General features: G+C 53.7%; 1 protein-coding gene across 1 annotated transcript in view; it reads right to left on the bottom strand.

Annotated features, from left to right (window-relative positions):
• Nucleotides 1–1,076: 1,076 nt before the first annotated feature.
• Nucleotides 1,077–15,426, bottom strand: part of Hs1bp3 (HCLS1 binding protein 3) — a 33,487-nt gene continuing 19,137 nt past the window's right edge. Inside the window, exons 5-7 of the mRNA XM_059248509.1 lie at nucleotides 8,910–9,064; nucleotides 7,393–7,528; nucleotides 1,077–2,273 (exon numbers count right to left, since the gene is read on the bottom strand). Of these exons, the coding sequence (XP_059104492.1) occupies nucleotides 2,018–2,273; nucleotides 7,393–7,528; nucleotides 8,910–9,064 (547 nt within the window). The 3' untranslated portion in view covers nucleotides 1,077–2,017. The remainder of the gene's footprint in view (nucleotides 2,274–7,392; nucleotides 7,529–8,909; nucleotides 9,065–15,426) is intronic.

The raw sequence follows: 15,426 nt of genomic DNA, 5'->3' as shown, positions 1-15,426 counted from the left end.
AACCACCGCCGCCGCCACCACCACCAGCACCACCACCACCACCTCTCTCCCATCAGCCCAGGCACTAAAAATGTGGCGTTGTCACACACAGACTTTATTGGATAACTGGAAGACACAGATCAGCTATGTAGGTCACAGACCTGGGAACAAACCAAGTCATGATTGGAAAATTGTGATCCGCGGAGCAAAACACCCATGCCAGGGTATCCCAAAAGCTCCACAGCGGACAAATCCCCACTAGTGACCAAAACCACACTAGAGAATGGTAGGTCAGGTCTTGTTAGGGATATCGCCTGGGAATTGGCCCATGGAAACCCCTACACACACATTTCTCCTATGCCATCTAACACCCACTTTGGGTGCAACGTGTGTGTGTGTGTGTGTGTGTGTGTGTGTGTGTGTGTGTGTGTGTGTGTGTGAAAGAGAGGTAGAGAGCTGGTAGCCAAGGCACAGAGGAATGGATATAGAGGGAGAAGTGTCCAAGGAGGCCTGGGAACACAGCTGGATGGCTCTGCAGAAGACGGGGGTGGGGGGTAGGGGGGCATGTGGCCTCTCCCTACTTACTGAACTTTCCTTTGCAGTCAGTCAAGAAGGGAGTTGGGGGTGGGTGGGGGCTCCCAGGGCCTGGGCAGGGTTCTGGGCACCAAGAGGTGAGAAGGGGTGAAGGCCTGCTCGTGAACGGGAAGTAGAGTTGGGGTAGGGGCTATCTAGAGTCAGTTCTAGGCTCTGGGGAGACCCTGAATCTGGCAAGGCAGAGGGGTACTCTGGTCCTCCGCCTAGAACCATCTACGCCCTCTCATTCAGCCTGGGCGGGTGGCCCTGCTCAGAACCAGGCAGCTGACAAGGGACATGGTAAGAAAGATGCAAGCCAGGTCAGACCTGGTACTCCCAGCCTGCTCCTGTAGGTCTTACTACAAGGTAAGAGCCGGGGTCCCCAGACACTGACAGCAGCAAGCAATTGGACAGTGCCACTCGGGGTCTCCTGACAATCGCTCTTGGACCCGAGTGGGCCCTTCTAATGCCTCTGTGAGGTACAACTGAGCCAAGGAACAGAACGGCTGCATTTTGTTAAAAAAAAAAAAAAAAAAAGCAAAGCTATGTATTTCATAAAAAAATAAAATCTAGTTCCTAACACAAAGAATATACTCTGACATTCTTTGCTCCAGGAGACACCATCTACTGGAAGGCACAGGGTTGTTTGTCCTGGTGCACGGCTCCTTCTCCTTGGCTGGTGGCTCTACCGGAGAACAGCTAACAAGTTCAGATCCTGAGGGCAGACAAGGTCTCGGAGGGAAAGCCTCAGCGCCTCATACCCCAGAGGTCAAGCTCTGGGAGATGCTATGAGCCATTCTGTTGACACCTGCATCCAAGGGGCCATGGGCTGGCCAGGCCCTTCGTGGGACAGGAAATGGAAGACCTGGAGTCCTGGAAGCCCTCTGTGCCCTAGAGAGGCAAGGCTGGGCCTGAGTTTTCCTTTTAGCACTGAAAGCCCAAAGGGATTCAGAAGGGACTTGGATCAAGGCAGTCTGGATAGCTGGGCCTGAGCAGCCACGCCAAGGAGAGACTCCAGAGTAGCCTGTCACAGGTACCCCCGTTAGCCCAACCTAGGCTCAGGTAAGCCTTCCTTCCTGCACTGAGCTGGCAGAGCCAGTGGATACAAGTATGCGGAAGGCGTCCCTTCCCTGGTGGACACTGTCCTCTGATCTCACTCCAACTCTGAGGTCAGGCCCCTGTTGAGCAATGTGAGGCCCACACCTCTCCTCTTTACAGCCAGCCAGGCTGGGACAATGCAGCTTGATTCCCATGATGTTCCCAACTCTCCGTTCGTCAGAGTCCTTGTCCATCCCACAGCCCAGGAGAAAAGGAAACAGTGTGGTACCGGGACGGGGGCATCCAGGCTTCCACTTCCATTTGTGGTCCTTGCCTTGCAGACAGAACCCACGCGTTTACAAACAGGCCTCTTCCCCTGGAGGGCCTGCAGCCAGCCGCAGGCCCAACAGAGGTTGGAGGGGGTAAGTCAGAAGAGGCTAGGGGAGGCTTGGGCAAGTGTGTCGTGGTCTTGGATGTACTGCAAGATGTCCATTTCGTCCATGGCTTGGATCTGTTGCTGCTTCTGCGGTCCAGCCCCAGTTTCTGACGGGCCCACAGAGCGGGGCACAGCTGGTTTCTTGGGCAGTGCTGGCTTAGCTGGGACTAGAGGCTTGGGCTTAGTCTGGGGCTTGGGTTTAGGTTCAGACCCTAGGTTCAGAATCTGGTCCAGGTCATCTTCAACTCTAGGGAACCAAAGAGAGCAGTCCTAGAATGTAATTCTATCCACAAAAGAAACAAGAGCCTGGAGTAAGACCATTCCCCGCATGGGCACTGAATAGCTCCCAGCTTGCCTCATGGGAAGGCCTCGCGCACTGTACCATCCAACCAGCACTGAGGAGAAGCCCAAGGGCAGGGCTTTCTGACCGCCCACCTCTACAGCAGCCAGGGTAGAGCCAGTCCCTGGGCGGTGACTCCAAACCTGCTGGTGTCTTCAGACGACTTCCCCCCCAGCCCTTTAGAAATAATTGCATGCTATCTGGTACCAGACTCCTGACCTTCACTGGGCACTTTAGAAACATTACCTCTCTCTCAAATCCCAACTCCAGGGAAGGATGTATATGCGTCTTTTTTTACAGACAGGAAACTATAGTCTGAGAGGCTGGGCGGCTCATTGAGAGGGCACTAGGTTACAGTCGTGCCTAAGTCACACCAAAGATGCCTGACCCGGGATGCACAACATCAAGCTAAATCAGCTCACCCAGAGAAGCAGTGAACATGGGTTTCTGAGCTGCTGTGGGATGGGGTCTGCTGGCCGAGGCATATCTCTCTGAGTCACTGGGTTCTAGACAGAGCCCCATAAAGGCTGTAGTGGACTCAGCCAGGACTCACCAACATTGGGTCATGTGAGTCTGGAGCAATGACTCAGCAGTTAAGAGCTTTGGCTGTTCTTCCAGGACCCAGGTTCAAACCTCAACACTCACACTGAGGTTCACAACTACCTGTAACTCCGGTCTAAGGGGATTCAATTCTTCTTTTGGCCTCTAAGAACACTATATACGCCGGGCGGTGGTGGCGCACGCCTTTAATCCCAGCACTCAGGAGGCAGAGGCCGGCGGATCTCTGTGAGTTCGAGGCCAGCCTGGGCTACCAAGTGAGTTCCAGGAAAGGCGCAAAGCTACACAGAGAAACCCTGTCTCGAAAAACCAAAAAAAAAAAAAAAAAAAAAGAACACTATATACATGGTGCACAGATACAAATGCAGGCAAAACAGCCATACACACAAAGTAATAAAATTAAAAAAATTTTTTTTAAAAGATTGGGTGATGGCACAATCCTCAGATTGCCCACTGGCTGATGGGATTGAGGCTTCACTGGTGATTGGCAAGGAGGAGAGCATGCTTGAGTACTGACTAGCCGGACAGACGGCCCACTGCCCACCTGCTCTTAGCCTGGGAGAGCTTGTGTTGTGAGTTCCCAGTGGAGAAACTGGATCTCAGAACCAGAACTGCAACACAAACCTCCATCAGCCCACTCCACCCATCAGCCCACTCGGTGCTGCGGCAAATACCACAGGTCGGGCATTTCCGCGTCTCCAGTTTGTTTGATGCGCTCTCAGCACACTGTCTGGGAGCAGATACAAACCCCATTTTACAGAGGCAAAAACTGAGCTGTAGGGAAGTGAAGGGCCCTGTCTTGGGCTCCACGGCTAGGGTGAGGATAAAAAGTACTGGACCCATAGGAGGCTGGGGCTCTCTAGAGGGTGGTCACCTTCCTGGGCACCCCTGCACGGAGGCCCCTTTTCCGGTTTCAGGGAGGGGCTGTCCCTTGTGCTGACAGTTATCTCCAAGGGTGTCCTTCAGCCATGCCAGGTTAGATGAGCACAGCTGTGGAAAGCAGACAACCTGGGGCGGTGGGGAGGGGGCGGGGGAGGCACTTAGCTTCTCCATACTCTGGTTCCTCATCCCCAGGAAGTGGGCCATTAGTGCTGTAGAGCAGCAGTGAGCAGGACTGGCTTCTACTTTTTTTTTTTCTTCAAGACAGGGTTTCTCTGGGTAGCTTTGGCGCCTGTCCTGGAACTCACTCTGTAGCCCAGGCTGGCCTCGAACTCACAGAGATCCGCCTGCCTCTGCCTCCCGGAGCGCTGAGATTAAAGGCGTGCGCCATCACCGCCCAGCCTGGCTTCCCTTTCTTATCACACAGCCCCTCAGCAGGCGGCCTCAGGCCACGCCACCTCTCTGGCTCTCTCAGTCTGCCCATCCGTAAAGGAGGGGTGGTTCTTGCTCCCCTAACCTCACAGGAATCCTTATAAGGGCCAAACGCAGGAAGTGCTTCACAAATCTGAGGGAATGCTGCGCACACTGACTTGGACTGACAGCCACCGGATGTTAAACAGGGCGGGCATTAGCTAACCGAGAGCCACGGCCTCCCTCCTCCCGCAGGGCCACCCCAACCCAGCAGGCCAGAGAGGACCTGAACAATGGCAGGTGCCAAGAAGAAGTCACCTGGCTAGGTGACTGGACGGCTAGGGGAGGGTGTGGCCAGAGAAGATGGGGAAGGGACCCTAAGGACAGGAAGAGGAGAGATGGCCCTGACAGGAACTGGCAGGATCCGGGAGAGGGGAATGACAGAGACCAAAGGCTGGGCAGTGGGAACGAAAAGCAAAAGGACTCAGGCCAGCATGATGGTGGCTCTCTGTCCTTGCAGAGGGACAAGAGCACCCCAGCAGGACTGGGGTGGGGGAGGGGGGCAGGAGCGGAAAGAGGAACATTTGGTCTAAACAATACTCTGGTCCTCCGAGGCCTGGAAGAGGCCTGGGTGAGCACAGAGATTCACGGTGCAGGGTCCCAGAGAACTGCCTGTTAGGACCCAGAGGCTTGGGAGCTCTGGATTGCCCTGTCTGCTTTCTGGGGTGACCGTGACTTCCAGAGCTTGCTTTCTGGGGTGGCAGAGAAGTGAGCACAAAGTCTAGACCCGGAGGGAATGGGTGGGCCGGTTTCTAGAAAGGCCAGCCACTGTAGGGAGAGGTAGGGAGGTGTCGTCATCCATCATCCGTGGGAAGGCGGCTCCTGCCAGTCTCAGCTCCCGTGTGTCTCAGCTTTCTCAGGCAGCCACTGTTTCACTGGGTCAGGAGCTGGCTTCCTTTACATTCTCCAGAGGGTGCCCACAAAAAAGCTCAAAAGGGCAGAGCCAGCTTCAGAGTTTTGTTTTGTTTTTTTGAGACAGGGTTTCTCTGTGTAGCTTTTGATGCCTGTCCCGGAACTCACTCTGTAGACCAGGCTGGCCTCGAACTCACAGAGATTCACCAGCCTCTGCCTCCCGAGTGCTGGGATTAAAGGTGTGCGCCACCACCGCCCGGCCAAATAGCAGTTAAAGGCCTGAGAGCGATTTCAAACATAGCCCTGACTCCTTGGAACAAGCTGCAGCCAGGTCTGCTAAGGTTGGGAGGGGTGCCCTGGGTGGCCAGCCACAGCAGGGCCAGTGTGGCCACTCTTAGCCCACGGATCAGGTCTAACTAACATGAGGTTCAGCTCCTCTCTCTTTCCAGATCTAGGTGGTTCGATGTCAACCACAGCAGTTGAAGTGGTTGTCCTGAAGTGTTCTGTGCCCATAAGCCATAGCTCTCTCCTCCCTCCTAAGCCCCCACAGAGGGCAGAACCCAGCTACAGATCAACTTCAAGGCCTGCTAGCTAGAGGGGCTTCTCGAACTCTGCTTGGTCCGTTCAGCAACTCCAACGTTGCTGCCGCAGGAGAACGGATGCCGAGGTAAAGTGGCTAACAGAGTAACGGAGGAGTGAGAGCCTGCCATCCAGAGGAAGTCCAGTTACTGCCGGAACAGGAACAAGGTAGGCACAAAGAATAATAATTTCTGGCTCCTGCTCTCAAGAAGCCAATGCTTCACCACCAGATGTCTGTTAATGGAGGGAGGCAGGGATGCAAAGCCCACATTCTTTACGCTGTGATTCCCAGGGGGCTGTGCAAGACAGGGAGGCACAATGAGAAGGAAGGGGCCCAGGGACCAATAAGGCCATGAAATGCTGCGTGGCAGTGTTGGCTTGTGCATGACAAGCCTGCTTAAAGCTGATGTCAGCCGGCCACAGAACCCTGTGAAAATTGCCTCGACACACCCACAGAACCAGGATCAGTGGGACGTGGGTTTCTAACATGTACTGCTAGAGAGGCTCCATGACATCTGTCCCACCGGCACAGACCCTGCTGCCGGACTTCCCTGTGCCTCAGTTTCCTCCCGAACGGAATAACAATGATCGCGGCTCCTCCCAGCCAGCAGGATGTCAGGAGCGAGGACACATGATGAGGGAGTGAACAGATGCCAGGGGCCTCTGGGAGATGTAAATACAAGCCGCCATTGAGGTGACTCAGGCTTGGCAGGCACTTAGAGGGCTGTGTAATAGCCTGGGGCTCCTAACGAGAGGTGGGGATGACAGCCTCCCAGGACCACAGGCCTCGGTGCCATACAAACTATTCCTGGAAAGAGGCGGCTCACTCCATGCACGTCACCAAGCATATACTGCATCCTGGGAGCGTGGACTGGGAGGCAGAGGCACCAGCGTGGAAGCAACTGGAAGCAGGCTGTTGCACAAGAAGTCAGGGAGAACCCACAGCCTGAGGCAGGACGGCAGGTCTCCCAGCCTTTCCTCCAAGGGCTCAGGGCTCCCGCTGGAGCAGAGAGAGGTGACACAGGGTGATGTGAGTGGTGGCCTCAGGCAAGTGACCTTTCCTATACTATTTTCTGTAACTGCAGAGAACAGCAACCATCTTAGAGGCTGGGTGAAGGGTAAATAAGATTATCCGTGCGGAGGCAAATCTCCTACAATGCCGGACACACAGTAAGCTCCATGGAAATAGTATTTTTTTTTTTCACATCATCCTTCAGGTAATAGATTAATCTTGACTTTCCCTTCCCTCTAATAGGACCCTCCTGGTGGACTGGCCACTGTTCTGTAGTACATTTGTGCTCTGTTCTCTCTGAGCATGAAGTACATCAAGGGTCAGTTTTATGTGTTCCCAAACCCACTTATGCCAATTATACTTGTTCATGAATTATATAATGTAGTTATTTTATCCCCTTAAAGAAGCTATTAAAATAGAAGTGTGAAAAGAAAAGGAACATGGTTCTCCTTGGAACCAGTGGGGCTGCCCTGGCTGCTGACAGCCCTCCCCGAGCAAATCCTCACTCTCTTTTAGCCAGGAGTGGCCACGCGTGGCCACAGGACTTGGCCAGGCCCGGATCCCTCCCTTGTGGCTCTTGGCCAGGCCCGGATCCCTCCCTTGTGGGCTGAAGATAGTAAAACACTCTCACACCAGGGTAAGAGCCTCTGAAGTCTTCCCCGGGGACAACCGTACCTGAACAGCTCCTTGGAGGCATCCCTGTATTCCGGGCTGGATGTGGGCCCTCCACTCTCCCGGGCAGTCGGCAGCAGTAAAGGGTCACCCAGGGAGACAGCCCCACCAAGATCAGGGTCGTCGAACAGCTTCAGGGCTGTGGGAAAGAAGGAGCGGACGGTATGAAGAAACGCTGGTCTAGCCTCAGCTGCCAGAAAGCAGGCCTGCTGAGTCTCGTATTGCACCCAAGGAAGCGAGCAATGGCAGCTGAGTGGTGTGGGCAGAAGGAGGACAAGGGCCTATCACCTCTATAAAGGCCTGAGCTGCCTGTCCGCCTTGCCCTGGCTCCGTTCCAGTCCTTGAGGGCTGCTCACTGCGGGGGTAAGTGGCTTCTCAGGATAATGCACCAGCCCCACCCCAGGACTGGACCCCTGAGCTTGCCCACGGGTACAGATGAGTAGGTACTGAGGGCATCCACCAGCCACGGATCTTGCCAAGGTCGTGAATGAGGAGCAGGGGCAGCAGACACGGACTGCTCATGGGGCTCACCTTCAGTAAGCCCAGGTCTTCCCAACCGTCTCCCACCGGACCCACTCACAGCTGCCCTTTGGGAGTATCAATCATGTCTCTACTTGAAAGCTTTTTCCAGGGTTGGGGATTTAGCTCAGTGGTAGAGCGCTTGCCTAGCAAGCTCAAGGCTCTGGGTTCGATCCTCAGCTCCAAAAAACAAAAACAAACAAACAAACAAAAAATCTTTCCCCAGTGGAGCTGGCCAGGTCCTCTGGTCTTTTGGGGCCCACCACTGCACTCCTTCCCAGGATGCCCACTGTCCTATGGGAACCCCCGTTTCTGTTCAGCCCTGAAAGAGATCCGTGCTGTGCTAAATTTTTGGGCGATACTATGTGTCTCTAGCTCCCTAGGGGCTCTAGATTTAAGGCTGGGGAATCTGAGCTTGACCTTCCCTTAGTGGACGCTCACCAAGCGCAGGATGAATCAGTAAGTTACCATCAACTCTCCCTGGGGAGGAAGAGGAGGGAGGGCCTGGGCAGGCATGAGGAAAGGTCAGAGAGACTCATGGAGGAGTCCCAAAGCTACTGAGCACTCCCTCTGGACCCTGCACCATGCCTTGCGATACAGTCTATGTAGGTGGCATGCAATCACTCAAATTAAAAATTGTACAGAGTCGCATGCATGTCCAAGGTAGGCCAGCATCCTCTTTCCAGTTAACAGTTCCAGGGAACTCTAGTGGCCATGTAGCTACAGATGTAACCAGGGAACTAGGTCTCTAAGTAACCAAAAAAAAAAAAAAGGGGGCGGGGGGGGGTGTCATTCTCTTCCTGTATAGGACATTCAGAGTAAGTGTATAATGCCAAAATGTTCCAGCCTGAGGGGACACCAGGTGTGAGGCTCTGATTGTCCAGCAGAAAAATCTCCACATACCTAATCTGTATTCCATCTAAACAGGACAAAGATGAGACTCGCTTGCTCAGGGACACACACAGACAGTCACCAAACTCTAGGCCAACACCAGTACTTACAGTCCTGTGTGGTCCCCAGAGGTCTCTGAGCGGATACCTTATCGCCTGGGCTAAAGAGCCCCGCATCAGGGTCTACCTCCTCGTCAAAGATAGTGAGTCGAGGTGAAGGCTTGGGCCTCACGGCCACTTCTGGGCGTTTCTTGGGCTTCTTGGAGCTGGAGATAAAACACAAGGTAAGGATTCTCATGAGTGAACAGGTGGCCTACTGGTCATTCCCAGGTTCCCAGGTCAGCTGGGGCCTTCTGGATGCCAAGGGCCATAGAAGAGCAGGTCAGAAGAGGAGCACAGGAAGGTCTAGGGCAGCCCAATCTTAGCAGGTGGAGCAACCTCAGAGATCCTCAAATCCAACACACAGGTCTTCTTGACCCAAGGGGGTCAAACAGACAAGAGGAGGGAGATGGAAGGGGAAGGGCTTGAGCGTGTACTAGGAATGAGCTGGGTCATAATGTGACAACAGCGGAGACACACCTGGTACTGAGGCAGTCACATACTGTGACTGCAGTGAGGGGCACTGGGAAGGGCAGGGAGAAGCCGGGGGCTAGCTGGACTAGACACGGATGGCCAGGCAGCTCCTCACCCAGAAGGGCCACTCAGGTGCTGCACCACCGCATGACCACGGGCCTGATAACACGCTTCTCTTCTCAAGGTGGGGGGACCTAACAGGCACCTCCTGGGGCTTGAGCTTGGAAAGCAGCTCTTCACAGCCACTTGGACACGGGACAGATGTGGCCTGTGGCTCCCAGTTCATGGGACAGGACCTATGAGGAGAAGCCTTCTTAGTAGGAAGAGGACTACCAGTGACTTTTCTTCTTTCTCTAACAAAATACTTAACAACAACAACAACACAACACAACACATCTCCAGGGAGGCAGGGGTTATTCGGGTGTATGGTTTGAGGGTACAGCCCACTACGGTGGCAAATTCAGGGTGACACACTGCAGCCATGGCCAGGAAGCCAAGAGAGATCAATGTTGGGGCTCAGCTTTCTTTGTCCCTCTTATGAAGTCCAGGACACCAGACCATGGACTGGTGCTGCCCATATTTAGGGTTGGTTTTCCGACCTCAGCTAATCCAATCCAGAGAATCCTTCACAGGTATGCCCAGAGGCCTGTCTTCCAGTTCATTCTGGATCCCGTCAAAAACTGACAATAGTATCCATCACATAGTCTAGGCCTTTGTTTCCCTGCACACGACCCTCTTCTCTCAGTAGAGTATCTGCCTTCCTTCTCTTGAACGCTGGGGTCCCCAGGGTAGCCTACTCCTTTGTGAAGTTCCTCTGTTATCAGCCCGGCTGGGCCCTGCTACACCTGTTCACTAACTGACGAGCTCTTGCCCTGGGATGCCTGCAACAGGAGGAAACTGGGGGGGGGGGGAAGGGTCACAGGGGGGCTTCTGGGATGTGCCACAGTTTCATGTCTTGCTCCAGGTGGACAGGCAACCTTCATGTAGCTAGATCACATGATCCGGGCTGCTTTTATGACACTGCCTGCAGATGACAAACTTGGTTGTATTTTAACAAGATGACCTCATGCCTGGGGGCTGCTGCCCACATTGGCCATCTCAAAATTCCTGCAAACAGCAAGTTTTTCTTTCCTTTTTCTTTCTTTCTTTTTTTTTCTTTTTCTTTTTTTTTTTTTTACTGGAAACTGGGATTGCTTTCGCCTGAATGCCTGGCAGCCAGTTCCACTGAACTGAGGTCATCTCTGAGCTCATGCTGGCAACACTGGCAGACTGCACAGAGGCTGACCATTGCCAAAAAACTGTAGCAGGTCCTTGGGTACTGCAAGGCCAGGGACTTGGAGATGACTATTCCCACGGTCTGGAGGTACTTATATGTGCTGGCTAGTTTTTATGTCAGCTGGACACAAGGCATCTGGGAAGAAGGAATTTTAATCGAGAAAAATGCCTCTGTCAGGTTGACCAGTAGGCAACCATAGGGCACTTTCTTTCTCTTCCTTTCCTTTCCTTTCCTTTCCTTTCCTTTCCTTTCCTTTCCTTTCCTTTCCTTTCCTTTCCTTTCCTTTCCCTTTCTCTTTCTTTCTTTCTTTCTCTCTCTCTCTCTCTCTCTCTCTCTCTCTCTCTCTCTCTCTCTCTCTCTTTCTTTTGGTTTTTTGAGACAGGGTTTCTCTGTGTAGCTTTTCGCCTTTCCTGGAACTCGCTCTGTAGACCAGGCTGGCCTCGAACTCACAGAGGTCCGCCTGCCTCTGCCTCCCGAGTGCTGGGATTAAAGGCATGCACCACCACCGATAGGGCATTTTCTTAATTGAAGATTGATGTGGGAGAGGGTCCAGCCCACTGTGGGAGGTACCACCGCCAGGCAGGTGGTCCCAGGTTGTATAGGAAAGCAGGATGAACAAACCACGGACAGCAAGCTTGTGTACATGGCAGCAGCACTCCCCTGGGGCCTCCCTGTCAGTTTCTGCCTCGAGGTTCCTGCCTGAGTTCCCTCCCTGGTTTCTCTGGATGATGGATGGACCAAAGTTGTAAGATGAAATAAACCCTTCCATCCCAAGTTGATGTGGGTCATGGTGTCTCACCACAGCAACAGGACCCTAAGACAGCAGCCTAGCCTACAGTCAGAGCTGAGAGCAGAGAAGCTATAGAAGCCAGGAAGGTACTTATATGGAAGGCCACAGGCTAGACAGCTGGTGCTACGGGCTACATACCTGTTGGGAGACACCAGTCGGGGCAGCCTCATTGGCCAGATAGAGAAGCAATGGTTCAGAGCAGTCGAGTGTCCGGCGGAGGCCACACAGCAGACTGGACATTTTGGGGCTGGCCGCAGGGTAGTTACTACTTATGATCCTACACTCTCGTTCCTTACTTTAAATATCCCATAACTGGATGGACCTTGCTTTCCTCAGGACAGGAAGGGACACATTTCAAAGGCAATGACAGCATCTAGTGTTTGTACTTTTTCCATCAACATAGGCTACCAGGGTGAAGTGCTCTGCTCTGCCTGTGGCACCGGGGTGAACGACGGGAACCAGGATCTCTAGCCTACTAGTGAGCATCCTCTAGAAACCTCAGCTCCAGCTCCCCTTAGATCCTGAAGTGTGGACTCAGCTGCTCCTCGTGGGAAGGATCCCCTTCATCTCATCCACCAGGCAGAATCAACACAGTCCTAATGAGCCCTGATCGGGGATGCTAACAGAAGCCATAGCCCTAGCAAGGATGACCGTAGTCCAGACTCGCTGTGCCAATATGCCTGCAGGGCCCTGAGAGCTGTGTGCCTGTCTCTTTGTGGGATGTAACCATCAGTTGGGTGTGGGATCCCCTGGACCAGCCCTTGGGGATGGGAAGAAAACTGTAGCTCTGTTCCACCACTAATATATCCCTTGATCACCTATCCTAACATCCTCTGCTTGGCCCCTGGCCCTGGACCCAGCAGGCATTGCAATAGTGATGGGCAGAGAACTCCATTCACACCCGAGCCAGCACCTGGCCCAGCAGCTCCAGAAGGGCAGGCTCGAGGCTGCTCCTCAGCCATTCTGGTAGCTTTGCCCTCCATGTCCTGTACTTTCTTACTCAGAAACCACCTTCTCTGGGGATCAAACACACATGCTCCCCAGGCAAAAGGTCCAGAGGGCAGGGAAGCAAAGTTTCCTAAGGATCAAGAATAGCAGGAAGTGCCGGGAGGATGGTGGCGCACGCCTTTAATCCCAGCACTCAGGGAGGCAGAGCCAGGCGGATCTCTGTGAGTTCGAGGCCAGCCTGGTCTACAGATCGAGATCCAGGACAGGCTCCAAAGCTACACAGAGGAAAAAAAAAAAACAAAAACAAACAAACAAACAAAAAGCAGGAAGCACAGAGCAGGGGACCCTGAAGAGGAGGGAAGCCAGCTGAGGTTCCAACCACTTCCCTACTCCCACGCAGTCTAGCCTTGACAGCACAAATGGCACTAGAGTGTCCTTCTGGGCAGGTGTCCCCCTCAAACCAGGCTCACATTTTTGTCCTACTCAGTGATATCTGTGATTTTTGCTGAACTCAAATAAAGTAGTTGTCCAGCACAGGACTGCCCAGTTAGGCGCTGGCTGCACTCTACCCTACCCCACCAAGCTGTTCTGTACTCCAGTTCCTCAGACCTCCCAAAGAAGACAAGGGACATCAGGGGAGAGGGAGCTTTGGGACCCGGAAGCGGGACCTTGTCTGATTGGTCCCAAAGTTGCAGAAAGGTGTTCAGCAAATACTAGAAGGAAGAAGACAGACAGGCAGACAGACAAACAGGCATGCATGCATGCATACAGGCATTTGTCCTCTGTGTAGCTGGATAGTCATCAGATAGAAGAAGGAAGACAGATTAGCTCACTAGATAGGAGGGAAGGAGGAACAGGCCGGCAGGCAGGCAGATGGACAGAGTTACAACACATCTCTAATTCAGACTGTTTCTACTTATCCCGCAAGGAGACAGGGAGTGAGGGTCACATCAGTTTCAGTGCTCATCTTACAAAGCCCTGTCTCTGTTCCAGCACTGCTATCCCAACAAGGTCCCCTTGCCAGGCTGTCAGCCACGAGCAGCCTGTCCATTCCCTCAGTGCCTCCTACGACCCGCACTCGCCAAGCACCTACCTCCCACACCAAGGTGCCTGCGCTAGTTGATGTAGACAGACCTGCCTGAGGTATGTGACTGTTCCCGGAGGCTGTGAGCTGAGCAGTCAGTCCCAGACACCAGCCATTCCCTAGGGGGGGGGGGGAGCCAGTCTGTCACAGCTGGAGCACAGCGGGTGGAGACAATGCGAGCTCAGGGAGGCATTCCTGGAGGAGGTAATGGAGACGGGTGGCTGACCCAGTGGGCTGAGGATGGAAGTCTCTGGCGGACCAACTGCCAGTCACTCTGTACACTCGGCATAAACCAGGAACATAGACCCCTCTAGGTGATGGTGAGGAGAGGGGGGGAAGCGGACCCTTGCGGAACTTTGCTCAGAGACCATGGTCTGGCGTGAGGAACAGAGCAGTATGAGTGGCAGGCGAGGCCAGCGTAAGTACCAGAGGGAGTTAGATCTACGACACCATTACAAGATCTGTAACCGAAGTGATGGATGGGGTCACTACTTCATCTGGGATCTGAGTCCCTGGAGCTCTGAGTGTTCCTCCTCCTGGGCTCCCCTAGGCTAATACCTCCACCCAGCTGTCCACAGACATACAGTTCCCCCTCAACACCGATGGCAGAGAAAGCACCTAACTGATATGTGGGTCACGCCCCTCTCAGCACCAGGGACTGGGCAGGGTCAGCAGCCCCTGACTTCCCAGTGAACCTGTGCAGACTCCGAGAGCCACCTAAAGAGGCTTCTTGCCCAGTACAGGCTGTGTGAGGTAGGCAGGGGCCCCTGGATGGCTGCAGGCATGTGTAAGCATGTGCATGCTGCTGTACGGACTCCAGTTCTGCTGTGAGCCTGACAGAAGACAGATGCACAGCCGGGCCATGTTCTGAGGCAGGCATGTAGTCCATGCAGGGAGATGCGGCAGCAGCTGCTGCTGAAGCTCTGCCTGGCCAAGAAGCGTCTCTCACTCCCCGTCGTGGCTCAGGCACTTCTGGTGACAGTGATTGACACATGAGAGCAGCCTCCCCTCTGGCCACCCAGGGGCCTTGTGGATCCACTCCAGATTCATCCACCTCCCACGGCAACCAGCGATGGGCACCAGCTGCCCTGGATTGGAGAGCAAGGGAGTTCCAGAGAGGGTCTCCAGACACAGCCAGCTTGCCCGGGTCTGGACAGAAGGGTGGGGGACCACAGCCAAGACACAGACCACCTTCAAAGCCAGGGCAGCGATGCTTCACCAAATATGGCCACAAACCTCTTTGCCAACAAGGCGACTTTTCTGCTTCAAATAAAGCATTTCTCCTATTTTCACCTTCAATGTGGCTGTTTATTCCAACTGTAGAAAATTCGTAGGGTGCCACTACATGGTCTTTTTCTGCGTGTGCAGGTGCATGTGTGTGCATACCTGTGCATGTGTGTGGAGGCCAAAAGAACTTCAGCTGTCAATACCCTGGCGCTGTCCACCTTGGTTTTTTTTTTTTTTTTTTTTTTTTTTTTTTTGAATCAGGATCTCTAGCTGGCCTGGAGTGTAGCAAATAGGATTGGATAGTTGGCCAGTGAACTCCAGGGATCCACCTGTCTCTACCATCCCACTCCCAGGATTATAAGCATGTGCCTGCACCTCGGGCTTCTTTATGTGGGTTCTGGGTTTCTATGAGCAATTTCGCCAGTCCAATATTTCTGAACTCCATCCCTGGACAGCTTTACCTGCAGCAGCTCCATGCGGGGCTTCCACAGGGCAGCGAATGTCACCTTCACTTCCAATTTAGTGGGACCAGTCAGAGAAAGCAAGCCGAATGAACACACACCCTTAATGGATTCCCCAAGACCCAAGATGTCCTCCTCGTACATGCCCATGCTGACAGACCCCAGGGACAGTCCAACTCTGCCATCGCTTTTGGGTGCTGTGAGGCTTCTCGCCCCCTGCCTGCCTGTCTGTGAGTCTCTGACAAATGCAGGTGCTGGTGGTCACTTCC

This window comes from Peromyscus eremicus, chromosome 22, assembly GCF_949786415.1.
Source record: "Peromyscus eremicus chromosome 22, PerEre_H2_v1, whole genome shotgun sequence".
Lineage (NCBI taxonomy): Eukaryota > Metazoa > Chordata > Mammalia > Rodentia > Cricetidae > Peromyscus > Peromyscus eremicus.
The sequence above is the reverse complement of the archived record's forward strand: the minus strand, read 5'-3'. Positions and strand labels throughout refer to the sequence as shown.